The 19,941-nt window shown below is 34.1% G+C and overlaps 1 protein-coding gene across 1 annotated transcript in view; it reads left to right on the top strand.

The window, feature by feature from the left end:
• The window catches only part of LOC125650533 (uncharacterized), a 38,934-nt gene that overhangs the window by 15,718 nt on the left and 3,275 nt on the right, over positions 1 to 19,941 (top strand). Inside the window, exons 10-15 of the mRNA XM_048878914.2 lie at positions 3,797 to 3,890; positions 5,792 to 5,878; positions 10,697 to 10,774; positions 12,803 to 12,968; positions 14,874 to 15,007; positions 16,569 to 16,677. Coding sequence (XP_048734871.1) covers positions 3,797 to 3,890; positions 5,792 to 5,878; positions 10,697 to 10,774; positions 12,803 to 12,968; positions 14,874 to 15,007; positions 16,569 to 16,677 — 668 coding nt within the window. The remainder of the gene's footprint in view (positions 1 to 3,796; positions 3,891 to 5,791; positions 5,879 to 10,696; positions 10,775 to 12,802; positions 12,969 to 14,873; positions 15,008 to 16,568; positions 16,678 to 19,941) is intronic.

Here is a 19,941-nt window from a genome sequence, read left to right as displayed (position 1 = left end):
TATTCTTCTAGATAATGTTTATTTGCTCCTCCAGTGAGGGTGAAAACTGTAAAAGTATAATAACACAAAGTTACAAAAGAGAAACATAGATAACTTTAGGTATCAAGTCCAATCCACTTTTCATACTATGCCAATTAAAGAAAATTTTGACAAAGAGTGATTCTAGGCTTGTACAATCAACAACTGGTATACACTCTACTATTTGATAATTACAGTTTGATCTCCACAGAATATAGTGAGATAAAAAGGTAACATACAACTAATATAATGTAATCAACAACTTTCCTAAGTATTCAATGTTTTACATTATGCCAACTGTTATGCTCGACAAAACTATAAGAAATAAACTGACTTAAGAACATGTGACAATAAATTGCATGGGTGCAAATTGACAATCTGCAGATAACTAATGCTTCATACAATGTTAAGTCAAATACTTACTCCGTAATGCGTCAATATACACCAAAACAAGTCACGCAAAACTACCACCGAGCACATGTAAACATCGTAAGAACTTCAACAAAATAAAAACCAATCCGGAAATCACAATTCAGTATATACCACAGTGTACAATACTTCATTATCATTTAATGATGTTCACATTGTTCTGACCCAGGGATATAACATTTTCCCACAATTTACAGTGGATCAAAGAGGAGTGTTTAGTAACTTTTTTCATGTACAAGGGTATGCTCACTTTTCCTACTGGTATTTCAGCATAATAGTCATCATTTTTGCATCATATACAACAATGACATTGTTGTTGAATCAAAGTTGAATATTTTCTCCATCTTTTTCCTCAATTCACAAAGTACCATTCATGATGTCTGTGTTCTGCTCATGCTTTCTCCTCCATACCATGCGGTACATTAAGGAGAGGAGGTTGTAACTTGGAGTACTTTCAATTTAGGGAGCTGGGGAGACATTTGTTTCTAACAAAATCAAATTATATTTCTAACTTTTGACAACCCCAGCATGGCTCAACATTAACTTTTTTTCCTACTTGTCCATTCGGACAAGGGACAAAGATATTTACTTGTCCGAACTTCAACTTCACTGTCCGAAAATTTTCAAAAAAGGATCTAATATTGTCAACTTGAAAACTATTTGATTTACATAATATATAGTATATTTTTATACCTGCTTGATTAATTTTTTTTATCTTATTCTCTTGATAAAAACAACAAACGCATAAAACAAAATTTTATATAGACTTCCTGTCTTGAATCAATGACTTCGTAAGATCCATGAAAGTAGTACGCAATAAGTGAACACCAATCCCGATTGAGTTTACATAGCGATTGATATTGGAATCGAAGTTCATTTTCCATGCATTACACATGTACTTCCGACTCCAATTAACTTTTCACAAAATTGTTTGGAGACTTCTTTACATAAAAAAAGCACTTGTCCAATCGGACAAGTGCCCATCAATATTCACTTGTCCAAAATGTTTTTCCACTGGTACCGGACAAGTGGACAAGCGTTATTATTATATGATTGAATAATTCCTAGCTCTCTCATTGGCTGAGATCCAACAATGTAGAAATCATACTACGTTATGTTTACCTGCACGTGACCTTCCAGGTGAACATAAGGAATTATTTTTTCCACATAGGACCAAAAATAGGTAGGGAACTTCCAATTTGACACAATCGATTATACTTATTTTTGCTGTCCAATGAAATTCCGCGTTTCTCACTGGGTTCGGCTAAGATTTCAGCAGACGTATATAAACACTAGAAAAATGGCGAGGTTTGTTTTTTAATCATTTAATCATATAATAAAACAATTATTGCTGTTTTTTGAGGTCAATACGATGATTTAGCCACCTTCGAAGTACAATATTCACCTCGCCCTTCGGGCTCAGTGAATATTGTACTCCTCAGGTGTCTAAATCATCGTATTGACCTCAAAAACAGCAATAATTGTATAATGTTGACCCCTGCCCAGACTTATGATGTCACATTGCATGCAATTTTGCAATGATGTTATGAATATTCATGGCACAAGACATTTACAGATACTTTCTTTTGTTTGTATGGACTTTATTATACAGAGAGGCGTTACAGTCTTGTAACTGTGCAACTCAACTTCCACTCCACTCAGTACAATAAATTCCATACAAACAAAAGAAAGTACCATAAATATAACTTATTATACCTTGTATTGTCCTCTATATAAAATTAATATGATGAACCTGTCTATTTCCCTAGAAATGCACTATTCCCTGCAAAATCATTTCTACCCCTACATTTATATTCGCTAATATTTTCAACCACTCGAAATGCTCAGTAGACGGAGCATTCCAAGAATCCTGATATCTGTGACATAATGTTTTCAACAGACATATGAATAGATCAACTGGAATGATGGCAGAAGGGATGTTTGGTATTCCTCTTTGATCTTAAAATAATGTCTTGATAAATAATCTATCATTGTTTCAGTATAATGAAACCATTATTAGAGAATGGGTAATTTGGGAAATAGCAAATTTATCGTCCCCTCGACAACAAAACAAAAAAACCAAAAAATCAATATATGCACCCAGGGGTGCATGAGCCGAGTTACATGGGATACATTGTAAAGTCAGGAATGATGTGGCATAATTATAATTGTGAAAAACTAATTTCAGTTTTAAACTTTTCGAGTTACTGTCCAGAAACCATATTTGTCTGAAGTTTTCAATCTATTTTCGGTCACTGTGACCTTGACCTTTGACCTTTTTTCTCCAAAATCAATAGGGACCTTGCTTTGCTGGTATCCAACAATATATCCAAGTTTCATTTGATTCAAATTAAAAGTTTTTGAGTTATCTTTCTGAAACCAAAATTTTTTTGGAATTTTAAAACTATTTTCGGTCACTGTGATCTTGACCTTTGACCTATTTTCTCCAAAATCAATAGGGATCTTCCTTACCTGGTACATAACAATATCTTTAAGTATCGTTTGATTCGGATTTAAACTTTCTGAGTTATCATCCGGAAATCAAATATTTCTGAAATTTTCATTCTATATTCGGTCACTGTGACCTTGACCTTTGACCATTTTTCTCCAAAATTAATAGGGGTCTTCCTTACCTGGTACCCAACAATATATCAAAGTTTCATTTGATTCAGATTTAAACTTTCTGAGTTATCAGCCGGAAACCAAATTTTTCTGAAATTTTCATTCTATTTTCGGTCACTGTGACCTTGACCTTTGACCATTTTTCTTCAAAATTAATAGGGGTCTTCCTTACTTGGTACCCAACAATATATCAAAGTTTCATTTGATTCAGATTTAAACTTTCTGAGTTATCAGCCGGAAACCAAATTTTTCTGAAATTTTCATTCTATTTTCGGTCACTGTGACCTTGACCTTTGACCATTTTTCTCCAAAATTAATAGGGGTCTTCCTTACCTGGTACCCAACAATATATCAAAGTTTCATTGGATTAGATTGTAAACTTTTTGAGTTATCATCCGGAAACCAATTGTTGACGCCCACCCGCCCGCATCACCAAACCAATAGCCGAGCTCAACTTCGTTGCAACTTGGCTAAAAAAAACCTTGGTGACTTTGCTGCTTCAGAAAATATCTTTTTTGTCTCAAAACACAGATCATACTTTGAATCCTGCTCCCCCTGTGTGTCAGGGTGGGCTGTAATATTGATTTATGTATTACACAAAAATAATGTAACTGTGCAGTTTACCAATATGGCCCATGAGCCTCTTATTATTTAGGTGACCATGAAAGCCTATTGGCCTCTTGTTGAATATTGTTCTTATTTTCATTCATCTATTAACTTTTTTCAGAGAAATAATGATCACTTCACATCAAAACAGAATAGAACAGTTGAGGAATAGTTTTCGACAGAAAATCGCAGAATCAGAGGGATGGCCAGAGAAGGTATCCATTACAATATTTCATTGATGAAATCAGAATAACTAAGAAAAATGTGAATCCATTATAACTTACATAATTTTTGTATGTCAGACTAGCTGAAATGAAAGTTTTAGCGAGCTTTTCTGATCAGAATTATGCGTCATCTCTCAGCTGTCATCTATCTGCAAACTTTAAATATCTTTTTCTCCAACCTGTCAATCCTCCCATATTTTATTGGAGCATCCCACATTTTTATACGGGAGGTAATATGGAATGACACTGTTTGTGATAGTCTGTCTGTCTGCCAACACCTCAGATAAAAACAGTACTTACAAGGCTAGGATCATTAAACTTGGTCCACATGTTCCCAATAGCCTTAAGGCTAGTAGGATAATCAAACTTATCATGCATAATGAACTATCATAGACAGGTATGGTGCAGTGTTTCTGTGTGTCTGTTGTCGGTCTGTTCAAACATCAGCACGTTGTGGGAAGGAATAAAGAATGAGGCTAGGATAATCAAACCTGGTACATGTTTCCCATGTTAGGAGTAAGATGCCTACTATTTTTCAAGGTCAAGATCATTTTTTTCATGTGTAATCATGAAGAAAAAAATGGTACTAATAAGGCTAGGATCATTGAAATTTATGTACATTAGGATGTTGGTGCCAAGTATATTTTGGAAAGTAATAATTTTACTTTGCAAGTATGTAATACTTTATCAGAGTAAAGTCTTTATTCAATTTGATGTTGAATAAAGCCATCTCAGAACTAACATTTTATGCTTTCTGATATGAGAGAAAGATCATTATCAGAACCATTCTTTTCAAATTTGATATGAAGTATATTTGGGAAAAGGGAAACATAGATTGTAAGTTTCAGAAATCCTGTGCCCACAGGACCCTAAGAGTGAGGCAAAAACTATCAAAAATTGACTGATTTTCAAAAAACTAAACATCTGTAAGAAGAACTAAATGCATAGTCATATAGAGCAAGAATGCCTCTACCAAAATTATAAATTTCATGATCTTTGAGGTAGAGGTTCTGACTCCAAAGCAGGACTAACCTTTGTGTACAAATTTTGTTTATATGTAAAACAAAAGTAACATCTTCTTTAATGCTATTGATACTTAGAAGGAGTAGGTAGCCCTTTACCAAAATTGTAAATTTCATGATCCTAGAGGTCGGGGTTTTTGATATCAGGATAGGGCCAAAATGGTCATAGTGATTAAATGTGTGTGTTAAAAATTGAACATTATTATTTCTTATTGATAATTACCCTTCCAATTCTTTTGAAATTAGGTATTGAGCATATTTGGGACAAGGGAGACATAAACTGTAAATTTCAGGACTCCTGTATCCTGGGGCCATAGGGGCAAGGCAAAAACTACCATGAATTGACCAATTTTCAAAAATCTTCTCAAAATTGTAAGAAAAATTAATTGCATAGTCGAGAGCAGAGCAGGAAGGCTTTGACCAAAATTGTAAATTTCATGATCCCTGGGTAAGAGGTTCTGACTCCAGGGTGCGGCTAAATTTGGCATATAGTGTTTCAGTCTAATTAAAATCAAACCTCACTTCGCTTGATATATGTAGCGATTGTCCGTATATCAAGCAAAGTGAGAGGTTTGATTTAAATCAGACTGATAGTGTTTATGTGTAAAACATTTTAGAAATAATATCATCCTTAATGTTATTGATATTTTATAGATTCCTTGGGATACTTTTAACTAATATTCAGACAACTGATAAAGTCAGTTGGTCTCTTGTATTTTTAATATCAATGATATACGAAGAATTCATCAAAATTTCCTCCACTAAAGTTCTGATATTATACTATTATTGACACTTATGAGGTCAATACGATGATTGGGCTACCTGAGAAGTACAATATTCACAAAGCTCAGAGGGCTTCTTTATTTGTAGTTAAAAGAGGCTATCCGGAAGGAGAAAGAGAATCATGCAAAGGCCCTGAGACAGATGGAGGATCACTTAAAAGAAGACTTTGTCTTGGTAAATACTGAGTTAATTGCATGTACAGACAAGATCCAAATCAGCTGTATTCTACAGTACTCCACTCACTGAACTGCTTAATTTTGCAGTTCTTAAACAGTTAAGTCTTTATTAAAACATCAAACAACCAAACTGTGGATTTTGATAATGAACAGAGAAATCTCTACCCAAATTTTGAAATACATGGTCATTGACTCAGATGTTATGGCGAGGCTTTATGGCTAATACACTAAAAATGTGTCATTTCTTTAAATTAATAGATTTTCTTCTACATACAGTCCTTGATATCAAACATGAATAGAGAAGCCTTTGTAAAAATTATGACATTGATCACTCCCACAGACAATTGTATCTCTTGGGTTCAAATTTACTATTACTCTTTGATCACTCCTGCGTCAAGTGATTAGGTCCCAAGATGTGGCTGCTTGGATCATGCAGTTAAAATCCAGTTAATCTATATTCTAATACAGTGACTGGCTGCATAGTGTTTAGTTCACCTGAGTCATGCAGGTGACCTATTGCTTTCTGTCCTCCATCATTCACTTTTCAAAAATCCTTGTATTTTTTTCACACCTGAAGTTAAAGTCAATAGTACGAAATATGTTCTGTGTCTACCATATGTGCTAAAAAATGGTAGCAGTAATCCAAGACATTTAACATAGGTATCTGATGCAGCAGCGGAAGTAAGGCACAGATCTTTTGGATATGACATTTAAAATGGAGGTCCTGTTTCACAGTAAGATTTGGCTTAATAAAGAACCCCCTCTGTCACAGCCTTAAGAACCATGCATAGGTCAGAATTTGTGCCAATTCACCAAAAGTTTGCGATGTCTCTCTGAGTGAAAAATTTGTGAATTGTATGTTTTAAAATATGTTTCCTATATATGGGTAGTGTTCAAACTATGAAGATATACTAATGTACTTGTATTAATCTCTAAAAGCCTAATGAAAACATACCCCCACCCTTCACTACATTTCTACTGTTATACAGATTTACTTACAATTGTACCAACTGAATCTATTTAAAATTACTGCTTTATAATGATTCTGATTTTCTCTAATATTATCTTTTTAAGTTACTTTTATTTAAACACAAAACAATTAAAATTACAATACAGTCCGCACGTTTATTGAAGATGTGTTATAATAAGTACACATGGTTATGCAATTTTTTTTTAGCCGAATGATAAAGCCATACAGTTGAGACCATTTTCATGAAGAGTGTATCCTAGGGATATTTCTGCAACATATGTGAATTCTCAGTAAACAAATATATCTCTACAGTTGGTATTGTATTCATGTAGATGCATGTATTTTTATGTCTCTTGACTCACACAGGTGACCATTTTTGTCTTCCATTATCCATCATGCATAAACTTTCCACTATTTCATCTTTTTCTCCAGAATCACTGGACCAATTTAACCAAACTTGCCACAAAGCATCCTTGGTTAAAGGGGATTCAAGTTTTCTCAAATGAAGGTCAAAATTTGAAACTTTGAACAATGCTTCATTGCCATTTGTAGATGTGCATATTGTCGGGACTGGAGGATCCAATTATTTTCCTAAAAGTTATAGTGGATCTAAGAGGAGTGGAGGATGTTAAAATAGCTTGTGAACGCTTCTCCTCCTATATGGCATATCCGATAGACTTAAAATTTTGTATGATACTTCAAAGCCATTTGCAGATGTGCATCTTGCAGAACAACAGGACCATGATTACTCATATTGATAAGCAAGCATCCCCAGGTTGTGCAGATTGAAGTTAGTTCAATTCATGACCCCTTGGGGTAGGGTGGGTCTAAAATAGGGTTCCAAACTTTACATAGGAATGCACATACTAATACGCCAGTTTTGAGATTAGAGCTCTCCTGTGTAGGAGGTGCATTTAGTGCAACTTTGAATGCTTAGGTGGGACAGAGTGGTACTATAGTCAGTGAGAAAGATGATAAAATGTATAAAAACCGACTTCTTTTTAAATACTTGATGTAGGAAATATAAAATACTATCAAAAGAAATGTTTTACTAAAGTGGAAACATAAATAAAATGCCATATTTCCTGGATATGATAGGTAGGAGCAACAAAATAACGTGATATAATAGGAATTCTAAGTATTTAATTACTTCTTGAATACTTATCATTTAGGCTACTTAGTTTGTGTATCAGTCGAAAATGGGTGATAAAACTGTGTAGGATAAACTTACTGAGTAGATTCACTTATGCAGTGATGAATATATGTCCCACTCCCGCGTGTAAACAAGTTGTTTTGCACCTTACTAAGTACGAGAGTTCTTCAAAGGGAAATAACTCAGACGTATCTCGAAACCGGCGTATTGCTAGAAACATTTCACAAAGTAAAATTAAACTACAGAAAATGCTTTAGTTTACCTTTAATATGCAGGAAACATTATATGATACATTTGCTGACATAGATAAACGAGGACATAAAATACATTTTATAAGGAATGTTTTGTCTAGAGGAGGGGGAAACTGTAGAAAAATCTTGCCCCATATTTGTTTGGAAAATGATTGAAAATAGTATGGAATTCTGTGATTGTAAAGTAGATATGTTTGATTGAACAGGTAAAAAGAAATATATACAGGGTTTTATTTTTGATTTACATGGGATGTCGTTTCATTATTTATCAGAGCATATTGTTAGCAATCTTTGAACAAATTATAAAACTACAACCAATTTATTTACAATGCATATGTAGATCGGCACATGATACTCAGATGACCCTTAAGACCTATTGGCCTCTTGTTGTAGATATTTTTATTATTATTCATTGAATGTGTTCCATAATAAAGTTTTTGAGGACCTGCATACATCCATAGCCATCCAATAACAAACTGAGTGTAAGCAAATTTATTATTATCTCCTCAAAATTCATTGTGAGAAGGTATATAGTAGTGGGGCCATTCGTGTGTGGGTATGTGTGAGATGTATGTAACGCTGAGCTTGTAGACACTCTACAGGACATTTTTTGCTCTATTGATTTGATACTTCACAGGTAGCTTTGTTATCAAGAGAGGAAGAAGCTTATTGACCTTGGGGTCCAGAGGTCAAGGTCACTATGGAACTTCATAGGAAAAGCTTGCAGACACTCTACAGTTAGCTTTGTTTGCTCTTTTGATTTCAGGAGAGGAAGAATCCTATTGGTTTTTTTATCAAAAGGTCAAGGTCACTATAGGACTTGTAGATGATATGCTCTACTTTGCAGGCACTTGTTAAGATCATTTCCTGCATGAAACCTGAGGTATAAAAGTATACACATTCCATCACAAAAGAGTGAATTTATCCCTTCCATAAACTACCCCAAGTTGTGCATTCAAGACAGAAAATTTTAAGGGGTCAGTATCAGTGAAACAACAGAAAGAAAAGCAGAAGAAAATAAAAAAAAAAAATTATGAAACAATTAAACCCATTGCAATATACACATACACTTTATTTTCACTTAAGGGTTTTTTAATGTCTGTTTGGGAGGGGTTGAATATTTATTTATTTTTTTTGAAATCCACATTTCTAAAAGAATCTTACTTGTATCTAGATTTCTTAGATATACGAGGGTTGTCCCAAAATACTGTACACAAGCCACATTTTTCAGTCAACTGAAGTCACTAAGAAATGAAACTTCTTACATCTAAAAGAACAAATAATTTGCAATAAGATGAGCAGAAATGTAAAATATTGTACATGATTAAATAGGTGAAGTTCAGGTATCTTATGTAATAAAACTTGGAGAAGGCACAATGTCAAAACAGCCAATCAAAATCAATGTAGGAGTAATTACAGGCACAAGGAATTGTGTGTTCCAAATCAATTTTTAAACAAGAATATATATATCAGAATATTTCTAAAATGTACTTTTATGGTGTAAATATTAAAGATTTCATTATGTATTTTGTGACAGTTTGAAATGTTAGTCTGTAGAGAAATGCCAACATCAAAGGTGGCACACAGGGAAGTTATAAACTTTTGCCTAGAACTTGGATTTCCACCTACAGAGACTTGCAAGAAGATGAAATTAATGGAATCACACAGAAATGTTTTCTTGCACTTTAATATTCAAATGTCATAAGATATACTTAGATGGATATCATGACATCAAGCCAGGAAAGAGAGGCTGACTGAAAGAAATGGATGAGAAAATTGCAGAAATTCTGAATGACACAATTTCAATTTAAGATGGACAGAGAGAGATAGAAGACATGTTAGGAATTAACAATCAAGAAAATTAATGACATGATAAAATTCCTACTTCCTCTAAGCACCATGTTGAAATTCGAAAAAGCAGTAAAAATTATAGTGACTGGATGTTTGCACAGTTCATTTTCGTTTTGGTGGGCATGGTTTTCACAGTATGGTTTGATCTTGAAAGGCATGGCCTATAAAAGTTCACTTTACATGGTACGGTTTGGTTCAGTACATTTCTTGTGCAGAACACTGGAAGATTTGCATGGTATAGTTCAGTTCATTTTAGAGGTGAAGTAGCATGTTTTTATTTTGGGCTTAATCTGCCCAAGCTATGATTTGTCATTAACTTTTCAAAAAAAGAAGATAATAATCAATTATTGACTGAAGCATTGTTGCATATTCAGACACCTTTTAAAAATGTGTGTAAAGTTGACATTTCATTAAAAAAATCAATGAGGAAAATAACTCTTCTTATCTCTGTATTTTTATGCCCCAGGAATTGAAGATTGGGCATCTAGTTTTTGTCTTGTCCGTCCTATTAGTGTTCCTAACATGAGTCTCAGGTGTATGCTTTTGTTGTATACATGTATATGCTGATTATAGTTTCAACTTTTCTTTCAGGAAATGAAAATAGAAAAGCAGAAATATCAAGAATTATTGGAGAAATATCAGAGTTGTAATAAGGACCATGAGACTGTGGTAATGTAATATTGTAAACATTTCATTAATTCCAAATCAAGTCTGTGCATATATGTAAGGAAAACTATTTCTAAAAATAGTTTAAGATTTAAGGGAATTCAAGTGTACATAAATCAGTTTATATTTCATTCCACCCTCCATACTTTTTCAGATTGCCTGCCTTACTCAACCAGTATATACTGTATATGGGGAAATTTTCTGTGTTAATATTGCCCAGATGCATTAAAAATTATCCTCTTTTTGATTCTTTATAGTAGTAAATATTTTATTTTGATTTACTAAATTTTGAATTAGCCCATTAAGGATAAGGGAAAAATAAGCAGGTTACAGGTTTTGGATCAGGTAAAATTTTGGGATTCTCACAAATTCCCAAGCAATTATTGGCCTTGTATATATATAAATATATATATATATGGACCAAACTTGTTATTATTGTTAAACACAGACACATGAAGTTACAGAATAATTACATGTGTTGAAAACCACACAATATACTCCAAGGGCCTTCACCAGTCTGCCATTTTGGATTGCATGTCAACGATTTTTACCTTAAATGCCACCAAACCGTTTATCCTCAAGCATACTGATAACATATTTAAAATCCTTGTCAACTTTGGATGCTGAGTTTGATGTATTACATATTTTCCAGATGATTAATCAGGTTTAAGTTGTTTAGAGTATGTTAAAGCTGACATGAGGTTATAGATACCCTTTAAATTGTTTTCACTCATGCCCATATTGCCTTACTCTGTCTGCCATATTTCTTTAATGTACCAAGTGATTAGGAAACCATATACTCTCTACTGTGTTCATTACTCTCAATTAATTCACTGGCCTAGCTCTCAAAGTGTGTACATCATCTCTGATAAATAGATACATTATTTCATGAACAATGTTGACATTCTGTAGCCTCATGCAAAGCAGATAAAAATAAATTTCTTATTGTAAAAGATTTACATATAAACAATCAATGGATATAGAATTGTATAAAAATTGAGCCTACATGTATTTACAACTCCTCTGCAAGTTGTAATACTTTCAGAAATGTGTTTGGAAAAAAAAGAACAATTAAAAAAACTGTTGATTGGATATTTTCACATGTGATAATACTTATAGAAACACTCTTCAAATTTTTAGATACAGTTTAGAAATTAAACATTTATTTTGTTTGTGCAAGTCAAAATCAAACAAAAGAAAACTATATATTTATTTGCTTACATGGAGAATATGTTGCGACACAAAAGTAGGAAATGTAACAATGAACAAAGAGTAGGTGATATCTGGACACAATAGGCATTCCGTACCTCAGAGATGAAAGCTTAATGAATGCAGATAATCCCAGGTTGGCATTTTAAATATATGACAGGTATGTGTGAGATATGGAAATGAAGGGTAAGCATCATTCTCATTTGATTTTGTGAAAATTTTCAGTGAAACGGAATTAATTGAATAATATTTTTGACATGTGCATATCTCTGGTCCTTAGCAGTATATATTCTCAGGTATCCAACTGTTCTTATTCAGTTAGTTTTCGTGGACAGCAGTCAGAGCATGCTATACATTTATGCTTCTGGGTTTTTATATGAATTTATGCTTTCTGTTTATTCTGTTCTATCAGTAAGCAATGGGTAATAGTCTCACCACATTTATTACATATTATTTACTGCAAGTGCATACATGTAAAGCAAAACCTTTCCTCATATCTTTTTTTCAAAATAATAAAAAAAAAAAAAGTAAAACATCTCACTGGTTTTGTTTAGAATCATTTTAAGCAATGCATGGTGTTTAAAATATTATGTTCTTTGTAATTTTCTGCGATGTATGTTTTTTTAAACATAGTTTCTTATTTTCATCTGAGATGTCTAGTCAAATTGGAAGATTACTTACATGCGACAATGGCAAATAGGGTATATAAGGGATGAGTAAGGCAGACAACCTAAAAGAAACATGGCTGAAGGGTTGACATAACATAATTATGAATTCATGTTGTCTTTGATATGTATTTGATATTGGTTTTACGTTTTACAGCTGAAGCAACAGCTTAATTCACTAGAAAACAAATATAGATCAGAAATCAGAGAGCTGCAACAGATTCTCACAGATTCAAAACTCAGAGCAAAAGATACAGAGGAGTCTCTCAGGAAGGAAGTGGGGAGTCTGAAATTAATCATCAAGGACCTAGAGGATCGACTGGGTAAAACCATGATATTGTTATCTCCTAGCAAGTCATTGTGAGAGAGGATATAGTGACGGGTTTGTTCATGTGTGGTTGAGTGTGTGTAACGCTGAGCTTGTAGACACTCTACAGGCCACATTTATACCCAATTGATTTGATTCTCGACGTGTTACTTTGTTATCAAGAGATGGAGAAACTATTGATTTGGGGGTCAAAAGGTCAAGGTCACTGGGATTTCATAGAAAAAGCGTGTAGACACTCCACAGGCAGCATTTTTTGCTCAATTGAATTGATACTTTACAGATAGCTTTGTTATGAAGAGAGGAAAAACTTACTGATTTGGGGGTCAAAAGATGTAAGGTCATGGATGGAACTTTATAGAAAAAGCTTGTAGACACTCTACAGGCCACACTTTTTGCTTGATAGATGTGATACTTCACATGTAACTTTGTTATTAAGAGAGGAAGAACCCTATTGATCAAGGTCACTACAGGACTTCATAGAGAAAGCTTGTAGACACTCATTGTGAGAGCTCTTGTAAAACAGTGTGTTGTTATTAACTCACTTGAGCAGTGTATAAATTTGACTTTTCAGTATCCTCATGTTTGTTCATACCATACTTGGTGGGGTTACGAGAGGCATTTAAAATTTTATATTTGAATAGATAGAATAAAATCATCTTTTCAAGAACCACCAGGGAAATTCCAAGAAATCCCAGCCTGCTTATACACCCCCTCCCCACCCCCACCCTGAGCACAAAGTTAGCTGATATTTATTTTTAAAGCTGCAAGTACATTAGTCCAATACCACACATACCATTATTGACATGGTTTCAGTAGCGGTAACCTAGTGATTAAGGAATTCACTTTACAACTTGGAAGTGTAGGTTAGATCCTTGCACCGTGTCAGACCTAAGATGTTTAACATAGGTAGTGACTGTCACCAAGCATCTGGCACTATAAGTGCAAGTCACAGATCTGTCATATGATATACAAAGGACCCGTGTCATGTTAGGCATTGGCATGGTAATTTTAGAACCCTTTCTGCTATGGCCATAAGTGCCATGCATAGGTCAAAATTTCTGGCACTTCATTTGAAATACATACCAGTGGCATCGACCAATTCTAAGAGCTTTGAAACGCATGCTTTCCAGCATAATATATTAAGTCATTTCATTATATGATGATTTTATAAGACCAATCATTAATTAAAAGTTATTTAAGGCTCTTGGGCTAAATAAAATACTTTTATTTCATTGGTTTAGACCCCTGACTCATGTTGTAGGACATTCGAAAAGGGTAATTCCCAAAACTAGAATACTTGTTTTCCAGATCTCTTTACAAGTTTTTGGGGATGGGTTAACTTGTTTCCCACATGATGAGGGATAAACCTCAAAATTTCTTCTTTAATGGTGAAAATCTAACACACAAGCTGGGTGCATATTTATAATGAACATGCAGGCCTTTACCTAGATTGTGAAATTTTTAACCATTTTGGTTAGTGGTTGCAGCTACAGGGCAGGATTCTGAAACTGAAACTGCATTACAATGTTTGAAAAGGTCTATACTGAACATCTACCTCATATATTGCATAAACGTTGCTTATGACTAGAAATATCGTTTTTTACCATAAGGACATCCACATCTCAGGTTTTTAAAAATTGCGTACTTGCACCATTTACACACAACACATCTAATATCTGCATGTTGTGTGATACTCAGGTACCTGTTAAAAGGCCCATGGGCCTCTTGTTGATAATGGTCACGAGTTTGGCTGCTGATGTGACAAATTTACATCTGCTTGATGACTGCTGCTTAGAGTTGAAAGAGTTAGTGAAAAAACTCAACAGAGTAGATGTTTTAACATCTATGTCTTTTTCAACTATTTCATATCATGTGAATATTTATCATGTTATGTTTAAAGCCCGTCTGGATTCAGGAAATGAAGAAATGATACAAAAATTGAAGAAACAACTACAGGAAACTCATGAGGATTTAGAACAATCTAAGCAAGAACTTTGGAATAAGGAGGAACAGGTTCAAGCAGTGAAACAAGAGGTATGAGAAATAGCAGTATTTCATCTAAGCATTTTAGCTCACCTTAGCAGAAAGTATTTTCATTTCTTCTCAAGATTCACTGGTCCAATTTCAACCAAACTTGGCACAAAACATCCATGTGACTGAAGATTAAAGTTTCATGAAAAATGAAGGACCACATCCCCTTTCATGGGGAGATTGAAATAATAGATGGGTGAAGTGTTTATAAACCTTTTTCTCAAAACCACCTGATTAGAAAAGCCATAATGATGAAGATTCTAGTTTGTTCAAATTGTGATCCCCAGAAGCAGGTTTGGGCTATAGTGGGGTCCTAATGCTTTACATAGGGAAAATCTTTAAATATGGGTCAAGGTTACTCAGGTGAGCGATGTGGCCCATGGGCCTCTTGTTTAAAACATGTAAATTATTGATTGCTTTTTATCAATCATTCACAGTAAAATGTCTACTTCAGATTCTATTGTTAATTCTTTTGATTCAGAATGTCATATAAGACGGTCAATCCCCTGTCTAGCCTCTATGTGTGTAGAAAATGCAAAGCTTTGTCTTTACTAACACTTGACATCTCCACCTTTGTCAGTAAATGATTGGAAGACTCTGCATTCTATCTTAATTCAAAAATTCTTTGACAGTGAAATTCATGTTTGGGTCCAAATCAAGTGAGTCATATTAAAAGGAAAGTCCCAAGTCATATTTGTTGACAGGTGTGCTAATATGGATCCAACATTTTCTCAGTTTAATTAAATTAAGCAACTAGCTTCACTGATTCGTACATTTGGTGCATTATTTTGTTCAAAATATCCACTGAATAGTGCAATTGTAGGTTACTGTAATGTGCTTTGAATGCCCGGATAATCCCAGCATTTAGCAGTTGTAAATGAAATTTTCTTGCTGGTGATATACCAGTTAATCATCAGGAGTGATCACACCAGTAATTGACCAAATCATACCTGTAATACGTTTGCGGATGGCAGTAAGCAGGGTGATGGCATTATAACTGGGTTTTACATAGTAAGGAAAATGAGACTTTGAAATTTTTTGTTGATGTGCAGGGGTGGCATTGTAACTCGGGGCAATATACAGGGGGATTATTTTAAAAAAAGATTTTACAAAATTTTGAAGATTATTATTTCTAGCCCCAGAATAGGGCTCTATAGCTCATAAACTGAAAATCTGTTTTACTTCTTTAAATATACTCTTTACTCCTGAATATCTCATCTATCTCATATTTTGTTTATGACTAGACAATGTGTCATTCATTACTTTGAACCAAAGTCATTTGACTAAGGTCAAGGTCATATTTTGAAAAAAAGTTGTTTTGATCTGTTTCCAAATTCTTTTCAGAATATCCATTCATGATGTACATGTACTGTATACTGATATTTAGCACACATTTCTTTTAATTGAAATCCTGTGGTACTTAGATGACCATTATGGCCCATGGATCTTTTCTTTAAGTTTTTCATGGTGTAATACTCAGGTGATTATAAAGGCCTATGGACTTAAAATGCTTGTTTATTTCATATATTTAGGTCCAATTGACTTTCAAATTATATTTCTACAGGTTGTATTCCTTCAAGACACTGTGAGAAAAGAATGTGAAGAGAGGTTTGAACTTACAGAAAAATTAAGTGAAGCAAGAGAAGAATTACTACAACTTAAGAAACCATCAGGTGATTAACTCAAAGAATAGATTTTATTGCCATGATATATCAGGTCATCAGAAATACCTAATGGACAGTAGCTCTACAGGTCTAGAATTTCTCAAAATGAGGCTCAATCTGAGAGAGAGTCTCAGAGAGAGAGAGAGAGAGAGAGAGAGAGATTTATTTCATGAATATAAACTAAAATATATGAATATGATTTCAAAGCCACACTATTTGTCATAAATTGTTATTATTTAATCCTACATGTAGTATATGTGGCCCTATGTACCCATTGGAGAGGATTAATCAAAGTAAGTCAAGTAATATGTATAATGAACTGTAATTCCTTGAATGTTAACATTACCATTCATTGTGATGTTATGAAATTATTGCTGTTTGCTATGACAATACATGTAGTGTCGATCTAAAGAATCTAAGAAGGTACTCTACATGACATAATGGCTGACTTCCTTTTAAAACATGAATGAAAATATAATTATCAGCAATATTTGTCTGTTCGTAAAAAAATCTCCTAGCTGAGTAGCTATAGCTCAAAAGTTTGTCGACTGCTGAACTGTAGATCACGGGTTCAAGTCCAGCAAGGGTTTTAAATTTTTTTTTCAGATTTCTTTCTTCTAAAACTGCATTTTTTTTTACTAAATATAGTAAATTTGAAAGTTTTCAATTTCAAAATATTGTTGTACATATCTTCTACTTTTCATTCATATCAAATTTCTCTGGTGTAGCATACGTCCTTAAAGGTAACATCAGTAAAAAATAAACAAAATTAATATGCAACTTTCGAGATGTGTCCCCTTTAAAGAACTCTTGTTCATAGCAAGGCGCGAAATCATTTGTTTACTTTCGGGAATGGGACAAATATCCATCACTGGATAAGTAAAGGTGTTCAGTAAGTTTCTCATATGCAGTTTATTATTTGATTGATACAGTATTTTGTATTTTTATACCCCCCGCAACAAGTTGTGGGGGGGGGTATACTGGAATCGGGTTGTCCGTCTGTCTGTCCGTCCGTCTGTAGACGCAATGGTTTCCGGGCTCTAAAGCATTATCCTTTCCACCTACTCTCACCATATCATATATATGGACTACCCATGGGATGAAGATGTTCCCTATCGATTTTGGGGTCAAAAGGTCAAAGGTCAAGCGCACTGGACATCGAAGTAGCAATATGGTTTCCGGGCTCTAAAGCGTTATCCTTTCCACCTACCGTCACCATATCATACATATGGACTACCCATGGGATGAAGATGTTCCCTATCGATTTTGGGATCAAAAGGTCAAAGGTCAAGCGTACTGGACATCGAAGTAGCAATATGGTTTCCGGGCTCTAAAGCGTTATCCTTTCCACCTACCGTCACCATATCATACATATGGACTACCCATGGGATGAAGATGTTCCCTATCGATTTTGGGGTCAAAAGGTCAAAGGTCACGTGCACTGGACATCGAAGTAGCAATATGGTTTCCGGGCTCTAAAGCATTATCCTTTCCACCTACAGTCACCATATCATACATATGGACTACCTATGGAATGAAGATGTTCCCTATTGATTTTGGGGTCAAAAGGTCAAAGGTCACACGCACTGGACATCGAAGTAGCAATATGGTTCGGTTTGTCATGCCATTTGTTTTTTACACTCAGAAAAGAGGTAGTTTATACCTATTACCAACACCCTTTGGGAGATTGGGGTAAGCGGGGGGTATTCTTAGTGAGCATTGCTCACAGTACCTCTTGTTTACATTATTGAAACAGTAGCCACTTTTAAGTAATAGTTATTGGGTATTTATTTCGATGTATTTTGATTTATTTGGACGAAGGGCAGTGACGAGTGCGAAGCACGCGTCTCCGCCCTTCATCCAAATAAATCAAGATACACAGAAATAAATATTCAATAATTTACTTGTATCATGACCTATTAGAAATATGATATCTGTCATGTGACCAGTGGTTATTGCATGATTTTTGTAATTACCCCAATGAAAAGTAAAGCATTTGTCAGATGATCGCTTGAGTATTTTCCTCTTTCTGCCATGCATGCATGTTCATCGCGCACTATGGTAAGTTTAGAATGGTGCGCGTAATGATAGAAAAGGGGAGTAAGGCAGTGGTAAGTTTAGACTGATGCGCGTGATGATAGAAAAGGAAAGTAAGGCAGTGGTAAGTTTAGAATGATGCGCGTGATGATAGAAGAATGAAGTAAGGCAGCGGTATAAGTTTAGAATGGTGCGCGTGATCCATGCAAATTCCCGAAATAGAATTCTGGATTATATATTAATATATAACACCAGCATATATCAACAACATGAGCTGAACTTAGATTGCTACAACATTTACAATCATCAAATACCACTAATTTACTTAAATTGATGTCGCCTCTAGAAGAAGAAAAAGAGCTTAGATAGTGGAACATATTTACAGAAATGAAATTGAAGTCATCAAAAGTTTGGTGTTACATGTATCATATAGTGGAAATGTATTACACTTTTAAGAGTGTGTCAATGATAAAACTTTACAAATTTAAAATGATATCAAAAAGGTGATGCATGGAGACTATAAATTTGTAAGAAAGGTTGAAATACATCAGTCTATCATCATCTTTTTTTTCTTTTCTTTTCTTTTTTTATATAATACAATTCCTGATTTTAATTTCAGATGAAAAGTATATACATGTTGATTTTACAGTGTTTACATGAAAATTCTTATTCTAATTGATTCTGTTTTGAAGAATATTTCTTCAATTGTTACACTTTCTAACCTTGAGACATTCGTAACCAAATTCTCAGATTACACTTTATTACATTTCTTGAATTTTTTTCGCAAAATGTCAGTTCATGATGCAATGCATTGTAAATCAGGGTTGACAATCAATACGTTCCACTGAGTTAATGCAAAAATGTATACAGTAACATAAACATTTTATTGAAAGTCATATTGTGTTTCAAATTCAAAGGCTTATTAGCTTTTCAGAAGAGTGTAAAATTTCAAGTGTGGTGTCTGTTTCAATATCTTCACTCAGCTGAGATGTTATGCAAGCTAGGGGCTTTCTCAAAATTGAAAAAATCACCATGTTGTTAACAAACCCCACCTCTTCACTCTGATTGGTGATTACTGTCATGCATACATTAAAGCAATATTAGCTGTCATTTTGGTGTCCAAAATTTTGTTGTTGTAAGAATGTGATTTACTATTTCAATGACACAAAAAAAGGTTTATAAATTTTTATTATAAATATTTGTGTTAGAAAACCTAGCTATTCAGAGGCTCTGAAT

This window comes from Ostrea edulis, chromosome 1 (genome assembly GCF_947568905.1).
Source record: "Ostrea edulis chromosome 1, xbOstEdul1.1, whole genome shotgun sequence".
Taxonomy (NCBI): Eukaryota; Metazoa; Mollusca; class Bivalvia; order Ostreida; family Ostreidae; genus Ostrea; species Ostrea edulis.
Note: the sequence above shows the minus strand (reverse complement) of the source record. Positions and strands in the feature narration are given on the sequence as shown.